At 42.1% G+C, this 11476-nt stretch overlaps 2 protein-coding genes across 2 annotated transcripts in view; one reads left to right on the plus strand and one right to left on the minus strand.

Moving 5' to 3' along the window:
- Positions 1-472, minus strand: part of tmem135 (transmembrane protein 135) — a gene marked incomplete at its 5' end in the record, with an annotated part of 7905 nt that extends 7433 nt beyond the window's left edge. The window contains one exon of the mRNA XM_079648672.1: positions 464-472. Coding sequence (XP_079504798.1) covers positions 464-472 — 9 coding nt within the window. The remainder of the gene's footprint in view (positions 1-463) is intronic.
- Positions 473-1025: 553 nt separating this feature from the next.
- Positions 1026-10691, plus strand: slc43a2b (solute carrier family 43 member 2b). The gene is made up of 12 exons (XM_079648170.1): positions 1026-1316; positions 1457-1512; positions 1619-1695; positions 3456-3548; positions 3779-3912; positions 4866-5056; positions 5149-5292; positions 6106-6238; positions 6367-6499; positions 8123-8196; positions 8431-8554; positions 8637-10691. The coding sequence occupies exons 1-12, from the start codon at positions 1135-1137 to the stop codon at positions 8796-8798; spliced, it is 1503 nt and encodes a 500-aa protein (XP_079504296.1). The 5' UTR covers positions 1026-1134; the 3' UTR covers positions 8799-10691.
- The last annotated feature ends 785 nt before the right edge of the window (positions 10692-11476 follow it).

Raw genomic sequence — 11476 nt, forward strand, 5'->3', positions numbered from 1 at the left:
TTGTCTTCCTGTCTTCCAATTCAACTTAATCTGCAAGTGGCGCAACTTGCTCTTGCTTGAACTTGGGACCCAATCAGCGTCGCTCAGAATTCAACCATAAACCTTCAATAACTCACAGCTAATTCGAATCACGTTTACAGGCTATTCAAATATAGTGTAGTGAGGGATAATTGAGCTTCCTGGCTCGTGCCACAGACGTCTTATCTTGTTCTGATGACATAACAGGGAGAGGACCGGAGCACCAGCTCAGCGCTTCTCAAGCATGTGACATGTGATAGAGGAACACATTTTATGACCGGTAATATACAAGCCTAAAGTCCACTGATAAAGAGAAGGGAGGGAAGTGAAGACTGATAGAAAAGTGATGAACAGTAGAAAATTAGACCGCTGGGGGGGTTGGCAGTAAGAAATATGGTTGACAAAGAAAGAGAATGATGACGAAGAGAATGATGACGAAGCATACATGAGGCATTGCGCACATGCAGCCGAGAACAAGGAGTTATGGTTCAAAGTGTCAACAAAAAGAGGAAATAAAGTCAATGTGCAAGTCAGCAAGCATCAGCAAGTCTTAGTTTCTGTAATAGACTTGACACTCAGTTAGGAAGCACGTCAGGGTGTTTCACACGGGGATCTCGTGCGTATACATCCCTTATGTGACAAAAAAGATGTCTGATGGCTGAAAGGTACAACGGATTATAATCCAGGCAGAATTGCTGCTTCCCTTTCTGCCTCACATGGACTTCTCCTGGACTGTAACTTTATCTCCTGGAAGGTTCTGACGATAATGTGTTTATTGCCACTGCTAGCGTATCACCTTTTGTCCCTTGCATTCCAACGTACTAATTAGTCTAAATAGCATGAATAATGAACTTCTCTCAAACATTATGGGTGGCTTTTATGAGAATAAGTGAGTAGGTGTAAATACAACTTGCAATATTCCACTTCAATACCCGCCCTGCTCTCTTTTTCTCCAACGTGTATTTTACCATTCGTTCTCTACCTATTTTCATTCTGTTCACAGGCAACAGTTCCATCTCCAATCTGTCCCTTCCCCTTGCCACTTCGGCACCCGATGACTATGCTGAATACTCTGAGAATGAGGCTGGCGTGGTTGGTCTGGGAGACGGGGTGGAGATGAGGCCCCTGGTGCCTATGGATGGGCCCCTGAAAATGAACGGCTGGCTGATTTGTAAAGAACAGGATGAGATGCTGAACCTCGCGTTCACAGTGGGCTCCTTCCTGCTCTCGGCCATCACCCTGCCCCTGGGGATTGTCATGGATAAATACGGGCCTCGCAATCTCAGACTGCTGGGCAGGTAAGAAAGGAGAGCGGAAACTGTGCAAACTAACCTCGATGTTCTTTCTTTTTTACAGTAATTATGTGAAAACAGGTTAATTAGCTTAGGTTTTCTGCTAATTTGACTTAATGCTGTGACTTTTCTTCATTTCTTTTCAGCATGTGTTTCGCATTCTCCTGTCTACTCATTGCTTATGGATCCTACAATCCAAATGGTAAGTCGGCCGGAACAGTACTCGGGCTGATATTTGAAACAATGAACAGTAGTTTGGATGTTGAGAAAGTCACTCATGAGCTAACATATTTGTCATTCATTTGCAGAACTGTCGGTCCTTATCTTCATTGCCCTGACTTTCAATGGCTTTGGGGGCATGTGTATGACCTTCACCTCTCTCACAGTAAGTGTATACATGTTGTGTGTGTCTTGTAAGCCTCCTGATGCAGAGCCTTTGGGAGTAACTCAATGTTTCATTATCACTTTCCACTGCATCCATTAGTGTGCCTTAACAAGAACATCGTCGAAACTGTTGAGGAAGTGCAACGCTCTTCACTTTACCATGAAGACCCTGCATACCCTAGATTCAGACCTTTACGTGTTAAGACAACTGATGCTCTTCATGGTTCCCAGGAACAAACAACCCCTCAACATTCCTTTGCCTTGTCCCCATTGTTGTTCTTCATCTTCCTGTCCCCTCCTCTTGTCATCAGCTCAGCCTTACAGTGACTAACATGGGAGTCCTGTGCTGTACCATGGTGATGCTGCTCACTAGAGAGGGGCTCTTATCCAGTAAATCTCCAAATAAATGCCCCTTTTCTATACCACCACAGGCTGTAACTGTGATGTCCATCTCCTATGTGGTATTTGTTGCATCATACTAAAGCCCCCATTAGTCCTAAATGTCAGTGATGTAATAAAACCTTAATTTAGGGCTTTGTTTGCTCCCACAGTCCGTACATTAAACCACATTCCCCCCGCCAACTTCCATACCGTCTCCTTCACAACCTGATAATGTATATAGTGAGAGTCTTAGTGTTGGGTTAATCATTAGACACTATGCTGTTCCTCGAGTCCTTGATCATGACTGCACCTCAGACCTTCAGGCATTTATTCTCAGTTGTTAGGTAATAATCAGCTGGCTCCGTGCCAGTGTCAGATGTCAGGTCACCTTTCCCATGTATGTGTTTCCAGCAGCTGCTAATGAAACCGGTATCTTTAACAATCGCTTTTTCTCAGAACTCCTAGAGATACTGCTGGGAAATATAAACTGGGTGCTTCAATTAGCATGCTTAATGCCTAATGTAGCACACACACAGCACATACCTTTTCCTTAGCTTCCCCAGTCTTGTAATTGGATGTGCTTGTTGTTGTTCAGTCTCTTGAAAACCGAACAGCCTGTGGAGGCCTTTGTGTTTGGATGTTTTTCCACCCACTGTCTCCTGCGTCCTCTGTTTTTCCTCACAGCTCCCTTTTCTCTGTGCTCAAACGGGAGCACAGCATGTAAAAAACAGAGAAAAATGTCCCCTCACCTCAGTCACCCCTTCTGTCTCGATAGCGCTGTGTTTGTGTCGTGTGTTTGACAGCTGTGTGTGTAATGTGATGCTGTTTCATGTTGTTTTTAACGTAGGCTTCATGTCACTTTGTAGTGTTTTACTTCTTTTGATGTCTGCTTGCTAATTGGTTCCCGCTGTCCTCTCTGCCCCCGTGTCTGTAGGCAGCGCCATCCTCATTTGTCCCCATTCTGTCCCTGGTCTCAGTGCAGTCACTCTGCAGCTGAGACCATTGCGTTCATGTCCGAGCAGATGGACTTTATACCTACATACACAATGGAATAAACATAATCTGCTTGCAAATTACTGCAAGAACTTGAAACACCAGTGTGAATGATTTAGGGGGATTTATCGGAAATGGAATATCCTAATCACCGGAAAACGGAGTGTTTTAATGAGCTTGGAATGGGCCCTTCTTGCCTACATAATGTGAAGGTCCTTGTCACGTAGACCGCCATATTGTACCGCTGTCTTTTTTCTAAAGTAGCCCAGAATGGACAAACACTGTCTCTATAGAAGGCCAATCTGCAACCACTGCTAAAAGCTATTTAATTCTAGAGTATAGTATAAACAGGTTGTAACGATGTCTCTTTTCCTCTCCTCCCTCTAGCTTCCTAACATGTTTGGTGACCTCCGTTCCACCTTCATCGCCCTGATGATTGGCTCCTATGCCTCCTCCGCTGTCACCTTCCCTGGTGTCAAGGTAACAAAGATAACCATTTTTTGTAAAGATTTTGTTTTTTCCATACTGCTTTCCTTACTATATGCAAAATTCTGCTTTTTACATTAGCTGTCCTCACTCTTGAATGCACTGTGCAACTATATTTTATAAATGTAGTGGATTGAGAAGCCTAAGCAGTCCTTTGATTGCATTGCAGTTTCTGTTGCCTCATCTGTTTTTTCTATTGATTGGTCATGCCTTTATGTTCACAGGTTATCTACGACCTCGGCATACCCTTCATCACTATCCTGGTGGTGTGGGCTGCCTGTGCTGGACTGGTCTTCTTGAACTGCTTCATGAACTGGCCACTGGAGCCGTTCCCATCACCAGAGGACATGGACTACAAGTAAGTACCACAGATCAAATTGACTGTAGAAAGTTGACAACATAAACGCTCCCTTAAAAACAAGAACATTAGCAAACATGTGTCACCAACTGTACTATGTGTAGGTGCCATCTATGGTAACATTATGCATTGAACTTAAAGTGGACCTATCATGCTATATTTGAATAATATAGTGTAGGACCATACCTATATAAAGCATATTTATACTTTTTATTTTTCAAAATACCAAACAGATCATGCATTTTAGCCATTCCTCATTTCGCTCAATTTAACACTGTCTTTGCATGGGCTGATTCAGTGAGAACAGCACCATCTACAGGCCTGGCATATGTACTACAGCGTCTCCAGCGCTTTCGAACGGCAATGTCCGTGGCTGTCTCCTCCTGATTGGTGGAGTTGGCCCAATAGCCATAGCGCCACTTCTGTGACGTCATAGAAGTGTTCAAATCTGGATCAGTCTGTATCAGATCCGTTGCAGCCCCTTTTTTAGAGATTTGGGTATGGAGGAAAATAGAGAGGGTTGTGTTTTCTGACACTTGGTGAGTTCCCTGGAACACCGGGGACACATATTCATGTATCAAAGACGTACAAAAATGCATTTTGCATGATAGGTCCCCTTTAAACATTGGCAAGTCTCTATTTGTTTAAGTATAACAAAAATAGTCGGACATAAGTGACAGCAGGCTAAAATATGGAGTTCTCGACATCATTGACACTGTTGTCTGCTGATGATTAACTCCTGTGTAAATCCTTGTAAATTAAAATGAGACCTTGTTTAGCATAACACGTTTCCAGTTGAGTGATTCATGAATGTCACCATTTTCTCTTTATGATATTAACTTTTTTCTTTCCTTTTCCTCCATTTCCTACTCGACTCTCCTCTGTCCTCCCTCTCACACTGTCCTCTTCTCTCATCGTATTCCTCTTCATCCCCTTCTCCTGTGCTTTCTCAGTGTGAAGATTAAGTTCAGCTGGCTGGGCTTCGACCATAAAATCACAGGGAAGCAGTTCTACAAACAGGTGACCACCGTGGGCCGGCGTCTCAGCGTGAGCAACAGCATCAAGCAGAAGGAACTGGCCATAACTGACGGAAACAAGCTCTGCCTCTCTACCATGGACCTGGAACTGCAAAGCAAAGACGAGTGTAAGAGTTCAGAAATCAACGTCCCTTGTTTTGTGTATCTCACTTGATTGCGTATTGTTAACAATTGTGTTTTTTCCATTTCTCTTCTGCAGCCCAGTCCTTCTTGAAAACCATCACCAGCACGATGTTCATGCTCAGTCTGGTGACCATGTGTGTCACTCAGCTCCGTCTCTTGTTCTACATGGGAGCCATGAACAGCGTCCTGGAGTCACTCAGCGATGGAGACCTCAACACAGGTATGTGGCTCTGCTTAGGGTTTGAGTATCTCTCTATGTCTTTGTGTTTCGATGTACTAGAAAACGTTGTTGTTTGATTTTTCTTTATCTTGAATCATGTTTTTTCTTTGCCTAATGACATATGCTATATGGTTCTTATTCATGTCATAAATGCATCTGGACTTCAATGGTTTTATTTGTATTTTCAGTGGAAAGAATGGAAGTCGGTAAGACTAAAAGCGTATAGTTGTATCAGTAGATTAGCAGATTGTTACTAATAAACTGACTATAATTAGAACTTAACCTCTAGAATTGTGTAAGTTTGAATCACAATAATAAATCCACTATATCTTGCTTTTCTCATAGCTAGTTTGTTTTTTCATTTGCCCTTGCCTGTTGCCCATGTCAATAACCCAGTCCTTCAGCTGTCATTCAGCTTTAATCTGAAACTACCATTTGTTCTACTCATTAACTAGCTTTCCCCGAAGCAACAGCAAAAAGCATTCATCCTATGAGTTTCACATGACTCGTTTTCATTTATCATTACTCCCCTGGCCATAAATCCCCTCATAATGGCATCATATTGACTTTTAAGAAGCTGTTTTCTCCATATCCACTGTTGTTTAACTTCACATGGCTCCAGCACCTATGACTAATGATTAACTGTACCATCATAGTGATTAACCAGGTAGAACAAGGTCCTGAAGACATCTGATAAACTAGTCATATTTCAACCATGACCTCTGATAACCTCAACTTTATTTTTTCTAATTTTTTATCATTCGTTGCACTCTTTTTTTAAACCTTTTTGTCCTCATTCTTACCCTCTCTCAGTGGGTCTGTACTCCTCCATCTTCGGTATTATGCAGCTGCTTTGCCTGATGACCACTCCTGTGATTGGTCAGATTATGGACTGGAAGCTAAAGGAGTGCGATGAAGGAGAGGACGAAAAGGAACCCTGCAGCAAGTGAGTAACTTGTTCCTGAACTCTCTCCATATATAGGTCCAGAAACTGCTCCATGAACCACAAGATGAACCCTGTATCACGCCTAATTTTCTGATTTCTCTTTTGATCTTTCTCATTTTGACCATTAGCGGGGAGAAGACAAAAAAGCGAAGAGACAAAAAGACACAGAAGGTGACAAATGCCCTGCGAGCTTTCGTCCTCACAAACGTCCTTCTAGTAGGGTTTGGGATCACCAGTCTGATACCCAATCTCCCCGTACAGGTGAGTGATCCACTTTAGTCAAAGTCAACTTTATTGTCAATATTTCAGTTTGTGTGTACAGACAGAGAGATCGAAATACCGTTTCCCACAAGTCCGAATACCAGTGGCGGCTGGTGGAAAATATTTTTGGTGGGGCTATGGAAATGGTGACCAAACCATACTAGGGCGGTGAGAAATGACCCCTTAAACTATGACTTCTGGTGATGTTAGAGGGGGGGGAGTGGGATAATCCATAATCTTCAGTGTGGTTAGCTATGAATCTTCCTAAACTGTGCAACAGTACAGTAGGCCCACACAAACTGCAGAACACTGGTGCTTTGGGAACACTCAAATGATTTCATTCCCATTTAAAATCAGGAGACTAAATACGAACATTATGTGTGTGTGTGTGTGTGTGTGTGTGTGTGTGTGTGTGTGTGTGTGTGTGTGTGTGTGTGTGTGTGTGTGTGTGTGTGTGTGTGTGTGTGTGTGTCATACTTGCCAACCCCCCGCATTTCTCCCGATTTCTGACAAAATCAGTTTTACTCACGACTGTTTCCACTCGGACTTTAATACAGCTACACCATTGTTTGGTTTCCTTGGTAGCGCGTCTCTTTAGCAGCGCGCGCAACTCAAAGTCTGAGAGGGTGAGGAAGATGAAAACTGAACAAGAATCGACAACTCAACCCTCTGCTCACTCCTTTCCTGTAAAATACAGGTCCAGCCCACACATATGCTCCATGGTGCCACAGGCATTGCCCTTACAACTACAATAAGCATATAAATGTTAATCTACAGCTCCGGCGATCCACTAGCACAGGAGTCTCCACCTGCAGACGCAGCCATCCTCCACAACTACTGTAGCGTCACCTTGGATACGAGTCTAAACAACTCACAAACACACAGGCCAGGGCGCTGACAGAGCGCCCTTTGAGCATCAGATCTGTTGACGCTGATTGGCTGAAATTATGTTTCGGCGGCATAGTTTACAGATAGCAACATTCAGCTTGTTGGCTGCTGCTGCTCTGGCTGAGGGCTCTTTCTTACCGCCCGGACGAGAGAGGGTAATGATACACACTGCGGCCAGGCAGGAAACATGTGACTTATCAGTAACTTTAGACATCGTAAAACAATTTTAAACGAGATTTTATTGTAGATTATACATTTTACTGATACCAACTAATATTTACCTTGTTCATTAAAAAAAAAAAAAAACATGTGGGAAGAGGGGGGGCGGCGCCCCTAGCGCCCCTATGGGCCAGCCGCCACTGCCGAATACGAAAAACTGTCAGAGAAACACCAAATCCGAATGTGCTTCAGACTTGCAAACATTTAGAAATATTAGTATTTGTATATTTTAAGTGTTTTAATTCAGTTTAGTAATTTGTGAATGTAACAGCAAATGGGAAACAAGTCTGGATCTGTTTTCCTACCATATTTTTTAGCTTAGCATGTACTTAAATTCTGTTACCTTTGAACCAGTCCTATATGTTTCCTGTCTTTATGCTAAGCTAAGCTACCTGGCTCTAGCCTCTCCTCTCCCTCTCAAATGCAAAGGGTTGAACTATTCCTTAAAGACCCTCCTCAACCTTTTGACTGAAAGATAATAAATATTGATCCCTATACCATTTATTCTTTCCTCAGATTGTCTCATTCGTTTTACACACTGTGGTGAGAGGATTCATTCACTCTGCTGTTGGTGGCCTCTATGCTGCTGTGTAAGTCTCATAATACACACACACACACACACACACACACACACACACACACACACACACACACACACAAACACACACACACACACACACACACACACACACACACACACACACACACACACACACACACACACACACACACAAAACACAAATTCATCATCATCACTTTTTTTTTCTGAATACGGGTGTAGCTTTAAACTAAAAAACAAAATGTCCTTGCTTCTGTCTCTGCAGGTACCCCTCCTCTCAGTTTGGCAGTCTAACGGGTATGCAGTCCCTGGTCAGTGCTGTGTTTTCTTTACTGCAGCAACCCCTGTTTCTGTGGATGATGGGACCCCTGGAGGGAGACCCCTTCTGGGTATGAATGGACACACAAACACACTCTCAGACTCTCACAAATGAACCCTTCAGGCATGGCTAATTCTGATTTTGTCCCACAGGTCAACATTGGACTCCTTGTTATCAGCATGCTGGGCTTCTTGCTGCCTCTCTACCTGATGTGGTACAGACGGACGCTCCACAAAGAGCAGCTGCAGAGAGAGGACAACGCCAAGATCTACTTAAGGATCAACGGCAGCGACATACCCGAGGCCTACGTCTAGAGAAAAGCAAAGGACAGCAGATGATTTTTACTGAAAAACATTTGCAGCCCAGTAATGCGTGCATACATTCACATGCAAAAAGACAACTACAAATCTTAACTTCTAGAATATAAAATGTCAACCAATTGCATATTCTACAACAAGTACACATACAAACAGACTGACAAATCTGTTATTCCCATGAAGATAAAGTGACGATGTCGTCAAACTAACAATTCAGTTGGACAGTCGCTTTGGAGGACAGTGAAACGTGGAGGGAAAAAAGAAGAAACAAGAGGAAAGACTGTGAAAGGAAAGAGGCATAAGCCCTCTGTATTCCCCCCAATCCTCTGACTTTTCTTTTTATTCCCTCTTCTCTGAGCGGCACATTAGTGAAGCTCTGTTCCACATAACAGTGCTTTAATTTTCCCTGTATGAGCGAAAAAATGAACAGGAGTTTTTTGGAATCTCCTGAATATCCCCCTGTGACACTAACAAGACAGCTTGTTGTCACCATTATTTGTGAGTGATTCCAATTTTATGAATCTTTTTTTTTGTATATGTTGACTTTAAATCATCCTGATTGTAAATTCCATAACCTGTCTTTTCCTCAACTGGATTTTTTGGAGAGATGGTGTGAGATAAGAGTGGACTAAATGGCATCAATAAGCGACAGCATGGAGAGGTTGATGTTTCTCGGGAGAATATAAAAGAGACTCATTAATAATGCATCTAATTATAGTAAAACACTACTGTAGCTTATGGCGCATTTCCACTGCAGCGGGTAGCCGTGTTTAAGCTTCCTTAATCGTCCTCAAGCGGCCAGGCCACTGTTTGGTGGCCTTTCCATATAGCGTAGCACCGGCTAGCGGGTACTTTTTCCGGCCCCATAAAATCGTGGTTCTATCAGGCCAGGGCCAGGGCTGAACTAGTGACGTCAACACTCTCGACTGCTGATTGGTCAGAGAGAATCGTCACAAGATGATATATGCATATATATCTAGAAGCAAGCTTGCAGCATTTTTATACACAGCATTTTTGTAAACGGAGAAGCTACAAAAATGGCAACGTCAAAGAAAAGCACACCGTGGTCGACCGAGGAGGTGACGACGTTCTTACATCTCATTGGCCAAAAAAAAGCCGATCGCCCCGCCTACACTGCGTTGCTACCCCAGGTCCTAAACTGTAATGGAAATGCGCCACGGCCTCGGACGGCCAGCGAGGCAGCCCGAGGCCTGAGCGAGGACGCTTAGGGACGCTTAAACGGGGCTACCCCGCTGCAGTGGAAATGTGCCATTAGAGTATACTTGAGAATAGGAGGAATGTCAGTATTTTATGGGCTGTATTCTGTAAGAAGGACTTTAAACAAACTGCGGTATGTTTTGCTAAATGCAAAATGTTATTGTATGTTTAGAGTATTTATTTTATTGCATTCTTTATTTAGTTTTCTTTTTCTATGTTAAGTTTACCAGGATGCCTTTTAAATAAACGTCCATGGAAGAGAGACGAACATTTTTACACATATCAGTAAAAATAGTTTTCCATTTCTTCTTTAGGTTTATCATTCAGATGCCTTATCTTGAGTCAGTATTTCTAACTACTTTTCAGCACTTTATACCCTGTTAACCTCTTTAAATTACACACACATCATCTAATTTCAGCACTTCCCTCATGATGCCTCTCTACAAAAATAGTCCCTCCTCCTTTCACATGTGTATTTATTTCATTTTACATTCATTTTTCCACAATACATTTCATCATGTATTTAAAATGTGCTGTGCAGGCAACAAGTCACTATGTCCCATTCGGTGTTGTTCGCATAGAGCTAGATTATGTAGAGATGTTTGTTTTGCAGGTGTTCCTGTTTTAAAATGGAAAAGCTGTGGGGACTAATAAAGATGAGTTGATATCTTTTCCTTTTTGTTCTATTTTTTTCATTGCTTGCCATACAAAGCTGTTTCTTTGATATTCTTAACGGGTCACAGAAAAAGCTATTAACAAAGTAATCTAGGGCCTGGGGCGATTCATTTGTTTTTTAATCTACAGGACCCTTTTTATAGATGCATGATTGTTTTTCTGCTTCTAAAACTACCCCTTACACAATATTCTAAACAATGCCACTGCTAAATTGGGTAGTCATAAATCAGGTTGCAACTTGTTATTATAACAAATTAAGCTTTTGATTTGGAACTCAGATTTTACAAGCGACACTTTTTGATTTTTAAAATGATCAATTTGTGCCTGTATTTGAAGTCCGAGTTTATAGGACATTTTACAAAAAAAGCGTCAAGAAAAAAATAATTGCTGATTCAGTTTATAGGTGTTCCTGCTACGAACCAGCAGAGGCCAGTATTGGCAGTGTGAGCCACCACTATTGAATAAATAAACATGTTTGCCTTATTTTTAGGCCTTATTTACTTTTAAAAAATAATTGTTTTTTCAACTTTTGATAAACAAACAGCAGTATTTTTTAGTCACACTGACATATACATTAAAAATAATTTTCCACACATTTAAACCACACCTGTAGGATTATAGACAATGATGTTGTCTTGAGACTCATTTAAGTTATCAACACATTCCCGCATAATTCTACCATTTCATTATGTTAAGCTTATCCAGAAATCCCCCACATATAAAAATCCTAATTTGCTTGAACCTCAGTGTTTAATGACAGGGTGTCTACTGCCTCCATGTCC

The sequence above is a fragment of the Notothenia rossii genome (genome assembly GCF_949606895.1).
Source record: "Notothenia rossii genome assembly, chromosome: 9".
In the NCBI taxonomy this organism is placed as follows: domain Eukaryota; kingdom Metazoa; phylum Chordata; class Actinopteri; order Perciformes; family Nototheniidae; genus Notothenia; species Notothenia rossii.